A 19,063-nucleotide genomic window follows, 5' to 3' on the forward strand; every position below is an offset into this window, starting at 1 on the left:
CAATTTTAAAATAGCAGGCAACTTAAGTAAGCAATTGGTGCCATGCCAGTGTAGCCTCATGAACCTATTGACAAGAGCAAGTATTCAAGCAAAACAATCTCTAATACAACCATTTGCCTCTGGTTTGTTTTTCCAAATAGCAATCACAGGGTCCAACCAACTGTATTACTTGGGAAATTCTTTGAGCTAAAGACATGCAGTAACTTAGAATAACACAACTCTGAACCGCTTCAAAATACTGCCTTGATGGTACATTAGGATGTGTGTGTTTGTCTCTCAGTCATGTCTGACTCTTTGTGACCCCACGGACTGTAGCCCACCAGGCTTCTCTGTCCATGGATTCTCCAGGCAAGAATACTGGAGTAGATTGCCATTCCCTTCTCCAGAGGATCTTCCCAACCCAGGGACCAAACCCTGGTCTCCTGCATTGCAGGCAGATTCTTGGATATACATGTTAAATAAGCAATTGTGAGATTCTGAAGCTCAACATTCTCATCCACACGATATCTTTGGTGGAAGAAAGAGTAATTTAGAAAAAAAAAAAAAAAACTACCACCAGCTGATAGAAAGGAGCAAGGATCTGTTATTTAAAAGCATAGAAAATCTAAAGTCTTAACACTAGTTCAGACTTGAACTGCATTAAGCTTTCTGTGTCTCATAGTTTTCTGTGTTTGCATTCTATAATATTAAGGGCCTTGAGTCGTATGCTCTGACAATGAGAGTGATGAATACTACTGCTTTGTATTTATATAATACCTGTACTTCAGAAAACTCTAAAGACCCTCAAAGAGTAGGTAAACCTGTCAACTAGATATCATACATACTTTATTATTATTAAAGAAGTAACTCACTTGTGAGCTAATGTACAATGCATGTGTAATGTATGATGCTTTTTAAACATGGTTCAATTGAAAGAAGAATAAAGAAATTTCTCCTGTAACCTGAGAACCAGATTATAAAACTGATATTTTATGATTAGAATTCATAAAATATCAGTTTTTCCAGTAGCACCCCAAAGCAATAAGATCAACTGTCTGATAAGATTGACAGTATCAACTGTCTAAGTGTGACATGCCATTCTACTCTATTCTTCTGGGAATACAAAGCCACAGGATAGGCAGAAAAGATATGGGAGAGAAGAACCCAAACCAAGGAAACTGGTGGCATCATTGTGGCATCAAAGAGAGCTGATAAGTGAAGAAGCTTGGCTTTCAGAGGATTCTAATTCATTTTTAAACAATCAGCAAGCAAAAATGCCAAATATTATTCACCTGTTTCTTGACCCAACCAGACTTCACCTTTTGTATTCTGACTTCTTGCTTTTTTTTTATAAGCAAAAAGCAAAGTACAACATGCCCATTATGAATGACTAACTTGGTGGTGTGTCTGGGCTTATGGCTGATACAGCTGATGTTATTTCATATACTCCTATGACATGCTGCTTTCAGCGACACTGGCTTATTTCCAGTGGAAACTGGAGAGTCCCAGTCCTCGGAGAGCAGAAGTGTAACTAAATACACAGTGTAAGAGCATGCTCTTGACTCAACTGCAGGGCCATTGCCCAGGACTCACTCAATGACGCACGACAGTCGGACACAGAGAATCCAGGTTCAGGGTTACACAGTATGAGCTCTGGGGCTAGAAAGCTGGCTGATAGCCTCTATGGTCAGCTGAGCATTCCTTTTCTTGTCTTTTTTTCCAGCTTTATATCCATTCATGAGTAAGAATGATGGAGGCATCAAGGGGACTTCGTTGAAACACTAGACCTTACATTAGGATAAATGTAGATCCTAGTCCCCAGGCAACATTCCCCAGCGAGAAACCTACAGAATGAAAAAGATTTAAGAGACTTAGCAACCAAATAGAATGGGTGGACTTTTAGGTCCCAATTTGAACAAAATAATACCTGGATATTTAATTACACTAAGGAATCATGTTTAATTGTTAAAGGGGTGACACTTTTATTATGGTTCCATTTTTCAAAGTCCTAGCATTTTAGGATGGAGAAGGCAATGGCAACCCACTCTAGTACTCTCGCCTGGAGAATCCCATGAACGGAGGAGCCTGGTAGGCTGTAGTCCATGGAGTTGCTAAGAGTCAGACACGACTAAGCGGCTTCAGTTTCACTTTTCCTTTCATGCACTGGAGAAGGAAATGGCAACCCACTCCAGTGTTCCTGCCTGGAGAATCCCAGGGACGGGGAAGCCTGGTGGGCTGCCGTCTATGGGGTCGCACAGAGTCAGACACAACTGAGGTGACTCAGCAGCAGCAGCATTTTAGGAAGACATTGAAATATGTATGAACGCAATGATGTCTGGGATGCTTCAAGTGGTGGAGTGAGGCGGAAGGGGGTTGTGATGAAACACAGATTTGCAACAAGATTATGCATGAGCTACTAATGGCTAACTCTAACCAATGAGTGCATAGGACTTATTATGCTATATTCTTTTTTCTTATTCAGATAGATAGGTAGATAAAAAATTTCTCATTATAAAACACTTTTTAAAATATCAATTTTTCCCAAGGGCTTGCTTGTAGTTTTGTGGGGTATTTGATTTATTTATATAATAATATATTTAGTGAGAACCACAATCTGATAGAATATCAGTAGCTTTATGTAACTCAGCAAAACAATACCTCAGTCCCCTACCATGACCATTGTGAAGCAGGAAGTAATACCAGCCATTTAAAGCAGAAACTATGGTTCTCTCGTAATAGGGATCCTCTCTTTCAGTGTAGCTAAACACTTCTTTAAGCTGTTACACTCTGAGGTACTTAAAAACTGCAATAGATGAATAATATATTGAAATTATATATATATATATAGTAAAAGCAGTTTGATAAAAATCATAAGAATTATGAAAGAGCAATCATGCATTCCATAAGAGCCTTCATAGCTCAGAGTACTCTTGGGGAACTCTTAGGTACCTCAGAGTAAAATGAGGATTCCCACCAGGATCTGACTACGAGGTAAACTTCTAGTTAGGGTGTCAACTATATACCCTAGCTGTTAGCACCAGTTTCCCTGGTGCCCTAGAAGATGCGGGTTCCAGACTCTGGCTAAACAGTTCTGCCTTTCCCTTTGTCCTGGCCCACAACCTCATTTCTGCATATATATAAGACCTGTGAGTTTTGAAGGGCAGGATCTACCAGCATTCATTAAAACTTCAGGGGTAGCAGCTCCCAAGTTCCATGAAGGGTGTTCAGGATTTGATTTCAAGCTGTAATGAAATATGCTTTTATATGCTATAATATAAACGATTTTCAACATTTCAGTTAAGTGTGCTATTTCAGCACAAGAAAACACTGGAAATAGCTTTGTCTTATGATCTGAAAATAGTAATAGATAATCTAAGGGGAAACAGAGATAGATCTGTGGAAAGATAACGTTTTCTGTGTTTATTTTTCTTCCTGAACTCCAAATAATTGCTTTGGCAGCAGGCGGCTCTAGAGCTGCCCCCTTCTGAAGACTCAGAGGTGTTTACAGAAGTTGAAAGTTCTAGCAGTACATTTCCATGAGCTCATTAGCAGTTCCTTTAGATTTCACGTACACAAGTGAATAGCCATGTGGTATAAACTCCTGCTTTGAGCTTTCCCTTTAATTACAAAGCAGCAGAAGTCAGATATGTGATTACTGCAATATCAGGGCATCTTTTTAGAATCCTGCTTTGGTCACTATCATTCATAGCAACTCTAATGCCATTTTTCGCCTGCCTCTTTATGCTAATCAGCCTAGCCCATTCGGCTCCTCCTTCTTCCAGCCTCCCTTAAGAACTGTTCACTTTCAGCTGTCACAGAGGGTAACTCAGACCAGACTTAGAAATCACTTGATTTAGCTCAGTAGCACTTTTTTTCTCCTTTGTGTATGTGTTACTCTGCAGTCATCTCTAAATATTCAGGACATTAGATTCACATCGGCAGAAGGAGTCAATGATTGCGAGACTATAATCTGTTAGAAAAAGGGTTACTTTGCAGGATTTTACACTGTAAGGGGGGAAGTTCCAATGTGCTTTGAAATGAAAGAAGAATTAATTGTGCTTTTATCCAAATGAATTGGCATCTTTATGTGTAGGAGAAGCTACAAGTTGGTAAATATTTATTTCAAGAATCATGACTACGAAGCACTTGGAAATGCATTAGAGAAGTAAATGCTTTTCCAGGCAAGGACAGGATCCGCTTGTACCTCTGTAGTTGTGGGTAACGTGTGAACACCGTTCTTGGTGACGGGCCAAGGGAAGGGATACCCTGCTATTCTGGAGCCACAGCCATACAGCCAGTACCATGTCTACCATACAAAGAAAAGGCAGCAGCCACCTAGTCAACAGTTTGCACACCTGTAGACTGAAGCTTCCAGAGGAACAGCAACATCAAGGTGAGTCTGTCAAGCTAATGGGTGGTATGTTTTGTGACCTCCTGTCCATTTGCATTCTTGGAAGGATGGCGGGCTGGTGAAGTACCTGTTGTGAATCTCTGTTGTGAAATGCTTTGCAATCTTCCATTTTTAAACTCTTAGACATAACTGTGATGCCTAAGGGTGAGTTTACTTGTATTCACTGTTGGTTTTTAAAGGGCTACAGAAGACCATAGAAAATGCCTAGTCCTTGGTGTTGTCATTCTGAAACATATGTGGTTACATTTCCAGCCATTGTCATTTTTCTTAAGTATTCTGGATTTTGTGTATTTCAAGACACCTATCTAGGCAAGGCTGAATCAGCTACAGGGGGAATCTGCTAAGAATGGCTTTAAGTTAGTCTGGACATTCTCCCTTGTCCAACCACTAATGATACCCTTTGGGATTAAGAGCCCAGTCTTGTATCAATCTCTGGCTCATTCATTTATGGGTGAAATAAATACATTCTTGGGTCTTTCCCTCTTATGGCTCTGGAACAGATGAAGACAGACAGGGGAAAGTGTCACATTCAGACTGAACTATCTACCTTGCAGCCATTTTCACCATCAGTCTTAAAACTTCAGATCCACCGCTCAGCCAGCTGCATCAGTTAGCAGCAGACGGTTGACATGAATAGACAGGATGATCCCTCAGTCCATTCTGTCAGGGACACCAGGGACAGCTGTAGAAAAGGCTGGGTGTCATGGATGACATCACCATCCAGATGTTAAGGATTTACCCCAGGTATTTCTAACTTCTCAATACCCTCACAGGCAGACGGATCTGGCTACAAGCTCTTTCTTTTTCTATAGACACAGTTTTACATTTCAGTAGCATGGAGTGTGTTGTCTGAAGGGCTGAACCCTGCCGCTTTTAAGGTGGCATCTGTGTGCTAACATTCATGTGAACGTGTCAAGCTACCTCCCTGCTTCAGTCTCTGGACTTCATGCTGTCCAAGGCTTAGCACAGTGTGGGTAGAAAATACTTCATATTAAACGAAAATAGCAAAAAATTTTAAGACCCTTATGGACCATCATGACTTGTATAAATCATTTTGAACTAACTGCCTTAGAATGTAAAGTCCTAGGATGTGCCAGGGTTTAATCATAGCACTGTAAAATGTACTTGCTCCTCTATTAATGGACAATTCTAATTCATTTTAGGTTTTTTAGTTTGCTATTCATTTTGTTTGAAATGTTGAAAGCTACCTTCCACCTTTCACAATTGTTGCTGTAATATTTACTACAGAAATCTTGTTGGGGGAGCATAAAGGAGATGGTAAAAATCACCTATGAAAATTACCACCTAAACAGATGCTATTAACATTTTAATGTATGTCTTCTAGCCTCTCTTCTATGCACATGTACAGATTATTCTTTTACTTAATTTTTAAAGCAAATATAGACTTATTTTGTACATAGGGTTTGCAAACAATTTTTTAACTCAACAATTGAATATGAACAAATTCCCATGTCATCATATATTCTTTTACAACCTTATTTTTAACAGTTGCATACTATTCCTTCACATGAATATAGTTAAATTCTTTCAGGTAATTCACTACTGCTGGATAGTTCAGTGATTTCCAATTTTTCACTATTACAAGCAACACTTGTTTAACGTACATTAATGGATAAATTGTTGCTGAGATGAGATTATTCTCTTGGAAAACATTTTCAGAAGTGGAATTTTGGGGTCAAATGATATGCATGTTTTTAAAAATTTTTTTTGGAGGGGGATAAATGGCCTTTTATTCAGCAGTGTAGAGATATAGTCTCAGTAATACTGGGTATTATTTTCAAGTTGTTTTTTCCAATTTTGTAAGTGGAAAATAGTATCCCACTGTTGTCTTTATTTAAGGCAGACTGGGCAGACTGTCTTGATGGTCTCTCCCTTACTGGCCATATCCAGAGCAGCCTGGAAATATCACTGTGATGACATAATTCCCAAAATATCAACAAGATTAGAAGTCTGGTCTCACTTCTCAGACCAAAGCTTTTGCCTAGAATGTTTTGAAAGCAACCATATTCTTCCACAACTGAGTCTCAAAATATCTGCCCACATAAACCACAATCCATAAAGTTGTGAAGCATGCTAGTTCAACTCAGACTGGCCATTGACTTTACAAGAAATGTCATCTAGAGATCTGAGTTGACAAGTGACACTGGGCAGAGTTTGCCTTCCAGTTATAGCTCTGGAGTTTATAAGCATTTATTCGGTGTAATGGTTCTGACTTTTCCATCAAGCTATATTTGTACCTTGTTATTAAGCAAAGTTCAGCAAAGGCCCAAGGAAGCAAAGCCATTTGTTTCAGAGTGAGGGCTGGCTGTGGATTTATTCGCTGAGGTGTTCTGAGTGTGTGGCTTTGGCCTATCCCAGCCAAACTAAGATTCCAGCATACAGACTAGGATTAATGGACTTTTAACTCATCAGCAGCATGAGCAGATTCAACACAGATGCACTTTCCAAAAATCCTCCATGCTAGAGGCTAAGTAAGTTCTTTATGTTAAGTCTAAGGTATTTAATGCTTTCCACCTAGTTAATCACAAAATGTGCTTTTTGGGTGATCACATAAATAAAGTCACCTATCCTTCAGCAGTTATCTGGACAATGACTACCAAAACACTGTGCCAGATGCTAGGTAAGTACGCTGAACTAAGCTAACTAAGCCACGTGCTTTCCTGTCCACATAGACTTTATTTCCACTGTATGTAAACAGGTGCTATACTAGTCCAGAATGGAAGTCCAGAAAACTACTCTTTCTGCTGTTGCTTCTTCTGTGATAGTTCAGATCCATCTGTCTGTAACGTCCATCTGAGACCACATTTGTAGACATTAATTTATATCTGTAAACACTCGACACAACGTTCAGTACACATTACATGTCCTAGAGGGACTACGTTTTACAATGCTTTGAAGTTCACAGAGTAGCATCACAGACATTATTTAATTATACACGTGTGTATATATATAAACGTGTGTATACATGTATGTAATGTGTCTGTATACCTGCAGGCATGTGTGCCTCTGTGTGTGTACACATGTATGTATACACCGTATTGTACTGTTTCTCTGGAGAACCTTGACTAATACACTGCCTTACCTGATTATTATGAGAATTAATTAAGATAAAGTACCTTGTTAACCTCAAAGCATGTACATATATACATACTCTACGTGTACATGCTGTGCTACGCCTAGTCGCTCAGTCATGTCCGACTCTTTGCGACTGCATGGACTATAGCCTGCCCAGCTCCTCTGTCCATGGGGATTCTCCAGGCAAGAATACTGGACTGGGTTGCTACCCTCCTCCAGAGGATCTTCCCAACCCAGGGATCGAACCCAGGTCTCCCACATTGCAGGCAGATTCTTTACTGTCTCAGCCACTGGAGAGGCCCCTATATGTATATATGTATGTGTATATTAGTATATGTGTGTGTGTGTGTTAGTTGCTCAGCTGTGTCCAACTCTGAGACACCATAGACTGTAGCCCACAGTGCTCATCTGTCAATGGAATTCTCCAGACCAGAATACCGGGGTGGGTAGCCTTTCCCTTCTACAGGGGTTCTTCCTGACCCAAGGATTCCTGCATTGCAGGGTCTCCTGCATGGCAGGCAGATTCTTTACTAACTGAGCCATCAGGGAAGCCCCATCAATCGATTTGTATAAAGATGTAGATATAGATGGGTTTCCTTGGTGACTCAACTGGTAAAGAATCCGCCTGCAGTGCGGGAGACCTGGGTTTGATCCCTGGGTTGGGAAGATACCTTGGAGAAGGGAAAGGCTACCCACTCCAGTATTTCAGCCTGGAGAATTCTATGGACTGTATAGTCCATGGGGTCGCAAAGAGCCAGACACGGCTGAGCAACTTCCACTTTGTACTTTTGTGGATGTAGATACAGATAAAGACACAGATATAGAGAGAGGGAGAGAGGTTATTTTTAAGGGACTGATTCACACGATTATGGAGGCTGGCAAGTCAAAAGTCTGTTGTGTGGGTCAACAGATTGGAGACCAACGTGAGGATCGAACCAATGTTTCAGTTGAAGTCCAAAGGTTGTCTGCTGGCAGAATTACCTCTTCCTCAGGAGAGGTCAATCTTTTGGTTTAGTCAGGCTTTCAGCTGATTGGATGAGGCCCACCAAAATTATGGAGGGCAATCCACTTTACTCAAAGTTCACCAGTTTAAAAGTAAGTCTCATTCAAAACACTCTCACAGAAACACCTGGAATAACGTCTGACCAACTATGTGGCATTGTGGTGCAGCCAAGTAGACACAAAATTAACTACAGGAAAGCATCATTATCCTCATTTTTAAAGATGTGGAAACTGAGAATCTTCAATGTCAAGTGATTTCTCCAAGGTCACCTGATTATTAAAAGCTACATTAAATGTGCTGTTTGCTCTATGTAGCTGTCTTATAAAATCCACAATTCCTAGTGTTACAATATTTAATTTTTTTCATTGGTCCACATTAGAAAACCTCTGCAGATCCAAGAGGCATTGGGATACCTCCTGATTTTCTTTGTATGTTCTGATACCAATTTTTTGACACCAGCAGGGTGTCCTACAATTTAGTTCAATTCTAACTCTACCCAGAGTTAGCAAAAACATCAAGAGTTAGGGGCTCCGTCTCACAAGACTCCCACCCTTCAAATACTGGTTACAACTTTCAGGTATCTCCAAGATACTTATATTTCTGCCTGGCCCACTACACATTCAAGGTTTCTCACAACCCTCTCAGGTTTTAAAGTTTGCTAGAAAAATTCACAGAACTCAGGAGCGCTCTATACTCATGATTGCCATTTTATCACAAAGGATACAAATAAACGGCCAAATGAAGAGATACATAGGGCAAGGTTAGGAAAGTCCAGAGCACAGGAATCTGGGTGCACCACTCTCCCAGGACATCAGTAAGTTCAACGACCAGGAAGCTCCACTGAACTTGGTGTCTGGAGTTTTTATACAGGATTTTATAATGTGGGCATGGTTGATTACATTATTGATCATTATTAAACTCAGTCTCCAGAAGGTCTACATACATTTCTGTTTTCCTTTCACCAAAAAGGAACTTCAAAAAGACAGTTTTGTTCTATCTGCAAAGCCTTTAATGTCACAGATTGGTAGTAATAGAAACAAATATAGACCATTTAAAAATTATCAGAAAGGGGAAAACTCATATTCTGTTCATTTATCATGTTCAAACTCATACCCAGGACAGAAGTCTTTTCCATAATAAGCCTTCCTAATAGATGGCACATATGTGGGGATTTGGAAAATAAATGTAGTGACTTAAACTTCATTTTTCCCACCTAATACACATTAGGATGGCTATTATTTAAAAAAAAGAAAAGACAGAAAACAACAGTGTGGTTAAGAGTGGAGTAATTAGAATCCTTATGCTCTGTTGGTGGGAAAGTAAAATCATGCATCTGCTGTGGAAAACAGTATGATAGTTCCTTGAAATTTTAGAATAAAATTATCCTATGAATCAGAAATTCTACTTCTGGCTATATACCTCAAAGATGTGAAAGCAGGGACTCAAACAGATACTTTCTCACACAAGAGCCAAAAGGTATAGGCAGCCTATGTGTTCATCAACACATGAATGGATAAACAAAATACATACATTGGATTATTCAGTTCAGTTCAGTTCCTCAGTCATATCCGACTCTTTGCGACCCCATGGACTGTAGCACACCAGGCTTCCCTGTCCATCACCGACTCCCAGAGCTTACTCAAACTCATGTCCATCAAGTTGGTGATGCCAATCAAGCATCTCATCCTCTGTCATCCCCTTCTTCTCCTGCCTTCAATCTTTCCCAGCATCAGGGTCTTTCCCAATGAGTCAGTTCTTCACATCAGGTGGCCAAAGTATTGGAGTTTCAGCTTCAGCATCAGTCTTTCTAATGAATATTCAGGACTGATTTCCTTTAGGGTTAACTGGTTGGATCTCCTTGCAGTCCAAGGGACTCAAGAGTCTTCTCCAACACCACAGTTCAAAAGCATCAATTCTTCAGTGCTCAGCTTTCTTTATTGTTCAACTCTCACATCCATACATGACCACTGGAAAAACCATAGCTTTGACTAGACGGATCTTTGTTGGCAAAGTAACGTCTCTGTTTTTTTAATATGCTGTCCAGGTTGGCCATAGCTTTTCCTCCAAGGAGGAAGCATCTTTTAATTTCATGGCTGCAGTCACCATCTGCAGTGATTTGGGAGCCCCCCAAAATAAAGTCTGTCACTGTTTCCACTGTTTCCCTATTTGCCATGAAGTGATGGGAGTGGTTGCCATGATCTTAGTTTTCTGAATGTTGAGCTTTAAGCCAGGTTTTTCACTCTCTTCTTTCACTTTCATCAAGAGGCCTTTTAGTTCCTCTTCACTTTCTGCCATAAGGGTGGTGTCATATGCATATCTGAGGTTATTGATATTTCTCCCGGCAATCTTGATTTCAGCTTGTGCTTCTTCCAGCCCAGCATTTCTCATGATGTACTCTGCATATAAGTTAAATAAGCAGGGTGACAATATACAGCCTTGACATACTCCTTTCTCAATTTGGAACCAGTCTGTTGTTCCATGTCCAGTTCTAATTGTTGCTTCTTGACCTGCATACAGATTTCTCAAGAAGCAGGTCAGATGGTCTGGTATTTCCATCTCTTAAAGAATTTTCCACAGCTTGTTGTGATTCACACAATCAAAGGTTTTAGTATAGTCAATAAAGCAGAAGTAGATGTTGTTCTGGAACTCTCTTGCTTTGTCAATGATCCAATGAATGTTGGCAATTTGATCTCTGGTTCCTCTGCCTTTTCTAAATCCAGCTTAAACATCTGGAAGTTCATGGTTCACATACTGTAGAAGCCTGGCTTGGAGAATTTTGAGCATTACTTTGCTAGCGTGTGAAATGAGTGCAATTGTGTGGTAGCTTGAGCATTCTTTGGCATTGCCTTTCTTAGGGATTTGAATGAAAACTGACCTTTTCCAGTCCTGTGGCCACTGCCTGAGTTTTCCAAATTTGCTGGCATCTTGACTGCAGCACTTTCACAGCATCATCTTTTAGGATTTGAAATAGCTCAAATAGAATTCCATCACCTCCCCTAGCCTTGTTCACAGTGAGGCTTCCTAAGGCCCACTTGACTTCACATTCCAGGATGTCTGGCTCTGGGTGAGTGATCACACCATTGTGATTATCTGGGTCGTGAAGATCTTTTTTGTACAGCTCTTCTGTGTATTCTTGCCACCTGTTCTTAATATCTTCTGCTTCTGTTAGGTCCATACCATTTCTGTCCTTTATTGTGCCCATCTTTGCATGAAATATTCTCTTGGTATCTCTAATTTTCTTGAAGAGATCTCTAGTCTTTCCCATTCTGTTGTTTTCCTCTATTTCTTTGCACTGATCACTGAGGAAGGCTTTCTTATCTCTCCTTGCTATTCTTTGGAACTCTGCCTTCAAATGGGTATGTATTTCCTCTTCTCCTTTGCCTTTCGCTTCTCTTCTTTTCTCAGCCATTTGTAAGGCCTCCTCAGACAGCCATTTTGCCTTTTTGCATTTCTTTTTTCTTGGGGATGGTCTTGATCACTGCCTCCTGTACAATGTCACTAACCTCTGTTCACAGTTCTTCAGGTACTCTGTCTATCAGATATAATCCCTTGAATCTGTTTGTCACTTCTACTGTATAATCATAAGGGTTTTGATTTAGGTCATACCTGAGTGGTCTAGTGGTTTTCCCTACTTTCTTCAATTTCAGTCTGAATTTTGCAATAAGGAGTTCATGATCTGAGTCACAGTCAGCTCCCAGTCTTGTTTTTGCTGACTGTATAGAGTTTCCCCATCTTTGGCTGCAACGAATATAATCAATCTGATTTTGGTATTGACTATCCGGTGATGTCCATGAGTAGTCTTCTCTTGTGCTGTTGGATTATTGTGGATTATTATTGTCATTGTGGATTATTATTATTGTGGATTTTATATAAGGTTGTGGGCTATTATTCAGACTGAAAGGGGAAGCAAATTCTGATACTTGCTACTACATAAATGATTCTTGAGGATATTATGCTAAGTGAAATAAGCCAGTCACAAAAAGACAAATACTGTATGATTCCACTAATATGAGATTTGTAGAGTTGTTTAAATTCATAAAGACATAAAGTAGAATAGGAATTGCCAGAGGCTTGGGCAGCGGCAGGAGGACAGGTTAGCGGGAAGTCATTGAACTGAACTGATCATCATTAAGGACAGTCTCAACTTTGCAAGGTGAAAGAGTTCTGGAGATTGATTGCACAACAATGTCAAAAAAGTTAAAACTACTGTGCTATGTACTTAAAACCAGTTAAGATGGTGCATTTTATGGTATGTGTATTTTGCCACAATTTTTTAAAAAAACTATGACTTTTCAAAGCCATCCCTAATTACATTTCTGAAGTTAGACTTAAAAAAAAGTAAGTAAAAATAAACAAACAAAAAAACCTCATTTTTCTACTTCTAAAACCAAAGTTAGGGGGAAATATTCCACTTCCTAAAAGTTATTTCTTTGAAAACATTAATACAGCTAATAAAATCCTAACTAGATTTATCAATAAAAAAGAGGCAAAAACATATCAGGAATGATATGTAATGTCCTTATAGGTCCTTCAAATATTAGAAGGATAATAAGGGGATATTATAAACAACTCTGTGCCAAAAAGATGCAGAAAAAACATAAACAAAATTCAACATCAACTCATGTAAAAATTTTAAAAGGGTTTAGAATGGAAAGGAATTTCCTCAACCAAATAAAGAACTTTACAAAAACCAACAGCTAACATCATACTTTTAAGAGAAAGGCTGAACACCTTCCTGCTAAGATCAGAAGAAAACAAAGATACCCATTGTAATCCCTTCTACTCAGCATCATACTGAAGGTCCTAGACAGTGTACTAAGCTAAAAAGAAAACAACGGCTTACATATTGGAAAGAAAGAGATAAAACATTTTTTATTCACAGACAAGTGATAGTCTATGTAGAAAAATCCTTGGGAATCTACCTCTACCCCCCAAAATACTAGAATAAATGAGTTCACGAGGTCACAGGATAACAGGATAAAAGTCAGTATTTCTATATATTAGCCAAGAATAATTGGCTAAAAAAAGGAATAATTGGCTAAACTTTGGTTGTCTGCAGAGAGATGAAATTGCAGATAAAGATTTGTGCATGTATGTTTTTATAAGCCGGGAATGGATAAGACATGTGTCAGTGCCACAGACTATAAGGTTCTGTTTGTTCCACAAGACCAACTTTGCTTTAAGGACCTTCATTCTCAGTTTTTGGCATTAGGTGCCATTTTTCTTTTTGAAAATTGAGTAGGCTAAAATTAATTAGTAGAAGTGATTGTTTTGACAGTGGGGTGAAGCAAAGTGGGTTTAGAGGGATTTGTGGAAAACAAACTTAAAGATAAGGAAAGAAAAAAGAGAAAACAAATTTTACAAAAAAAGACCATAATAGACGCAGCAAACTTCTTTCTATAATTGTGAACATTTCTCACGTTTTAAGCCTAAAGCTCAAGGTATGGTTCGTTACCTTGTTTGTGTGACTCCACTTATATGAGGCGTAACTAGGATCTGACCTGGTGTAGTCAGGTCCATAGAATCAGAAAGTAGAACAGTGGTTACCAAGGGCTGGTGGGGGCAGTGGAATGGGGACTTCATGTTTAACTGATATGGAATCTCAATTTGGGGTCCTGAAAAATTTCTTGAGATGTATGGTGGTGATAATAATATATTTTGAAAATACCTAATGCCACTGAACTGTATTTAAAATGACTAAGATGGTAAAATTTATGTTATGTATATTTTCCCACCATAAAAATGCTTTAAAAAAAGATGTCACATAATTATAATATTTCATCTGATCCTTTTATCTTGACTTGTCATAATAGCTCAATGATCACAAAAGCTTGAAGGAAAGAAAATGAATACATGTAAAAGATTGTTCTCAGTTTTTGTTTTTTTTTTAAGACTTTTGCAAGCCATATGCATTTGAAAAGTGGGAGGTTTTCCTCCTGTGATCGTCTTTAGCATGATGATGAAATGTTTCTGGGAAGGTTTACAAATTTCTACCTGGCCTTCACTCCTCTCAAACTAGTTCTGATACAGTGCAGTGAGACCTTGAGTGCCGAACCACCCGCAGGCAGAGCCCAGTATTTCTGTTCCATTTCTGTGCCCGAGGGCTCACAGGGCACTTCAGTTCTCACCAGGGGAAGGTGAGGGTGAGTGCTGACCTCGGGGGTCGCTTCTACCAGTTCCCAGGAGGAGAATGGGGTTGAAGACGTCCAGGTTTGTGAGCGGGCTGGGTGGCAGCTCTGCTCCTTTCTTCCTGCTAGGCCTCTGAGGTCTTGTTCTCAGTGGAATAAGATCCATTTATTCCTGTGAAGCCGGAAAACAACGAGCCTTTTCTCCTGCTAGCTCAAAGGCTCAGGGCAAAGAGACGTACGTTTAAGGAAAAGAGTTTGGGAATTGTAAGAAGTTGCAGTCAAGCCTCTCTATGGGGGAATTTAAAAATAGGGTGCTTCTGTACTGAAGAGGAACAGCTTCAATTTATCTGGATTCAATCTATGAAGTGGCATTTCAGCTATGTTGACTTATTAATAGTCTTTGTGAAGAGTGATTTAATTACTACTAATATGGTATTTTGTGTCAAAATCACCTATTCAATTTTAGCAGAGCAGCGAACACTAGAGAATTACTTAAAATTAACAGACACCATTTTAAACCTGTACAATACTTATCTTCAACATGCCATGAAACCCAGACTATATTTCCATTCCCTCCTCCCTCAGCAAAATGGAGAGACCCACTTCTAACATATGGAAGCATTTTCACACTGCAAGTTATTCTGAGGGGAAAAGATGTGATTTATAAATGCTGTCAAATGCAATATGCATTTCCAAATGGCTCTGAGTGGACTAGGAACAGCGCAGGACACGTTCTGCATCTTTATTACCCCATGGGCACAAAGGAAGGAACGGTGGAGAGGAAGAGCCAACAGCCCTTTCTAGCATTGTCAGTCCAGAGGGCGCACGTTTGCTGCTGACAAACATGTCCACGTCGTTGAAGATGACAAGGTAACCTGATCACAAAAGCATACTTAGTTTATATTCTCTATGTAATATTTATAGATAAAATAACACCTTCAAATTATGGAGAAATTGGGTGTGTTTTGTCAAAAGTAATGCATTCTTCTGAGTCATTTTTGCCAGTGGCTGAAAATAAAGGTTTTTTTTTTTTAATTTAGGTTTATTAAACCATGTTTATTAAAACATGGAGGTTTTAAATTGCTAAGCTCACCATGCCATTTGCCTGCCCATATTCTCGAACAAACCTCCTAAAAGTCAGAATACAAACAGAAAATGGTAAGAGTAAGTGAAGCATCTTACATGTTTACAGATGGCAAAACAGAAGTGCAGGAAGATACACACAGTCTGGGATGACATATCAACCCGTCTCGTATAGACTACAGAAGCAGGAGGGCTACTGCAGCACAGGTACATCACAGCAACAGAAGAAAAACTGTGAAGCAGACATTTAACTAAGCCAAGAGGGAGCCTTCCTTAGAGGAAAAACCATGAGGTTTGGAGTCAGCTCTCATGTATTTTAGGGCTTCCTGGTTAATGCTAGTAGTAAAGAACTTGTCTGCCAGTGCAGGAGACATAAGAGACCCAAGTTCAATCCCTGGGTCAGAAAGATTCCCTGGAGGAGGGCATGGCAACCCACTTCAGTATTCTCGCCTGGAGAATTCTGTGGACAGAGGAGCCTGGTGGGCAATGGTCCATAGGGTTGCAAAGAGTCGGACACGACTGAAGTGGCTTAGCACGCGCACACACACTCGTGTGTTTTAGTCTAAGATTTCTAAGTACTAGCTGTGTGATCTTGTGTACCTTTTGTAATTCTGAAGCCTTAGCTCTCTCATGATCCAAGGGTCTAATAACTTACCTCTTGAGGATTATATCATGTAGTAAGAGCTGCAGTTTACTGAGCATTTCTCACATGCCAGGTACTGGGGCTTAGCATTTTACCTACATTACCTCATTTAATCCTTACAACTTTGTCAAGTCTTACTATCCCTATTTAATTACAGATGAGTAAATTTGGGCTCAAAGGGTCAAATGACCTGCCTTAGCTCACACAGTGAGTTGAGGAGATGGGATTTTAATTCAGTCTGGTTTTTGGCAAAGTTTAGGTTTTTGTTTTTGTTTTTGTTTAGGTTTTTAAAACACACTTCCTGCCACTGGTAGTCATTTATTTAGTCACCAAAGATTAATATATTTAAAGATATTTTATAACAGGTGAAGTGTGATGCAAATATACATTTTCACATTACACATATGCATAAAAGAAGCACCATGGGAGATCAGCAAGGTCTAACTTTTAGGTCATGTAAAGTTAAATATTTCAAAAGGCAAAAGGTTAAAAAATAGTCATGATATGCATAAGCATGCCATATGGTACTGTTTTAAAAAGAAAGAAATAATTCGAAGAGTCATGTTTTGACAGTGAAACAATAGTAAAATTTAATGGAGTATGCTGTGTAGGCTGTTGAAAACATCTGTTGGAAAACAAGAAGGTCGTGAAACCGTTCAACTCACTGATCATTCCCCAGTATAAAGCACACTGCACATGACAACCATGTCTTTTGGGATCCATTACAGAACTCTCAAAAATATAAAGCCAGTTTCTTCCATCATCACTGTGTTTTGATCAACAGTGATATTGCCAGGTGCTCTGTATCAAATGACTTAATGAAAGTTCTCTGTTTTTTAAAATCTGTGAACTTCCATGTTTATGATGACATTATGCATGCATGTTTAGTCGTATCCAACTCTTTGTGACCCAATGGACTGTAGCCCGCCAGGCTCCTCTGTCCAGGCAAGAATTGTGGAGTGATTTGCCACTTCCTTCTCCAGGGGAGCTTCCCGACCCAGGGATCGATCTTACGTGTCCCGCATCTTCTGCACTGCAGATGGATCTTTTACCAGGGAAGCCCTATAATGACATTAGTGAAGTAAATGGTTTTAAGAAATGAGAGTTTGCCTTCAGTTGAATTGTTTCTACTGCAAATTTCCATATTCTAAAATGCAAATGAAACCAAGTCACTGACCATAGCCCACTGTCACCTATGACTGGATTATAAACTAAGCAGAATGATTTGGTGTTGAGGTTAGGGTGAGGTGTTTCAGGGCCTTGGTCCCACCTCCAGAAGGGTAGCAAGGTCTCTGTGTGATACAGCCTCTGGTTCTTTTTGGTTCTGGCTCACATCAGATACTTTATTTTTATGTCTTTGTTTTTCAAAACTGATCTGTGTCTAGATTTTAGACCAACATACAAACCAGGCAAAAGGAGAAGGGGGTGGCAGAGGATGAGATGGTTAGATAGCACCATCAACTCAATGAACATGAGTTTGAACAAACTCCGGGAGGTAGTGAAGGACAGGAAAGCCTAGTGTGCTGCAGTCCATGGGGTCACAAAAAGTCAAACATGACTTAGTGACTGAACAACAGCAACAACACAAACCAGTGGATAGAAGAGTCTAAAGTCTTTGGAATTTACAATGAATGGATCTTGTGAAGATTAGCAGCATAAGAAGCAGATGAATTCAAAAAGTGGGATGGATTAGACAAAGTTCTTGGTGGTAATGGTTGTTTTCAGTGGGTTGAGAGAGAGTTTTCTCATCTTCTTCTCCAATGTCCTTTTCAGAATGCCCCATTCTGAAAATGAGTCATTTATCAGCGTGGTATTGATGAGAAAAAGAATAGCTACCTTTGTTTTATTCTTTTTTTCTCAAGTGTGTGCTCACAATGAATCAAAAAGTGCTAGATTTCTTAGAGTAGGCAATTTATAACTCCATTTCCAACAAAAATCTAGAACAGTTCAAAAAATTCACAACTGGGTTGAGAAAAGTCAGTGTTCTCTCCTTTTACTTCATATAATAATATGCTCAGATGCTTAGTCGTGTCTGACTCTTTGTGACCCCATGGACTGTAGCCCGCCAGGCTCCTCTGTTGATGGATTCTCCAGGCAAGAATATTGGAGTGGGTAGCCATTTCCTTCCCCAGGTGATCTTCCCACCCAGGGATCAAACCTGGGTTTCCTGCATTGCAGGTGGATTCTTTACCAACTGAGCCACCAAGGAAGCTCCCTTTGACTTCATATACTGTATATTACAACATACTTGCATTCATAGTACACAATTGGTTATAACTTAAGCAGGGATGACCAGGCTGGAATTGTTTCAACAGCATCCATTTCTCTTGTGTCTCAAGTTGAGCTGGTGCTTTGTGAGGTTCAACTTGGCAATTTCTGGTATGAATCGCCTGTTTCCCTCTGAGGTCCTGATTATTTTACCTTCAAGTCAGTCAGTACAAAGCATCTGATAAAGGAGAATCAAGAGTGTCCCATCATAGTTAACAATGACTGTGGCTTTACCATTTCCTTTTATAAAGACATATTTTTAAAAATATTTTGGTGGGTAATTTGTTATTCAGTCATAGCTTTTGCATTTTTACAGAGTTCCTCCATAGATAGCTAGAGATGAGTACAGAATGTCTTATGTCTATAGTTCCATCATGAATTGGCACAGATTCCTTTTTCTTTTGGGGCTGTAAGTTGTCATTTGTTCAAACTATCTTATAATAATTTATTTA

At 39.5% G+C, this 19,063-nt stretch overlaps 1 protein-coding gene across 5 annotated transcripts in view; it reads left to right on the plus strand.

Moving 5' to 3' along the window:
* The first annotated feature begins 3,767 nt into the window (after positions 1-3,767).
* The window catches only part of RANBP3L (RAN binding protein 3 like), a 53,349-nt gene continuing 38,053 nt past the window's right edge, over positions 3,768-19,063 (plus strand). For 4 of the 5 annotated variants that reach the window (XR_006273413.1, XR_006273414.1, XM_043488970.1 and 1 more), the window contains exon 1: positions 3,769-4,372. Coding sequence is in view for 2 of the 5 variants with exons in the window: in XM_043488970.1 (XP_043344905.1) it covers positions 4,282-4,372 (91 nt within the window). In the remaining 3 variants the exon portion in view is untranslated. Of the gene's footprint in view, positions 4,373-19,063 lie in introns of all 5 variants that reach the window. The other variant, XR_006273415.1, reaches the window with a different exon arrangement.

Source organism: Cervus canadensis, chromosome 16 (genome assembly GCF_019320065.1).
Source record: "Cervus canadensis isolate Bull #8, Minnesota chromosome 16, ASM1932006v1, whole genome shotgun sequence".
NCBI lineage: Eukaryota > Metazoa > Chordata > Mammalia > Artiodactyla > Cervidae > Cervus > Cervus canadensis.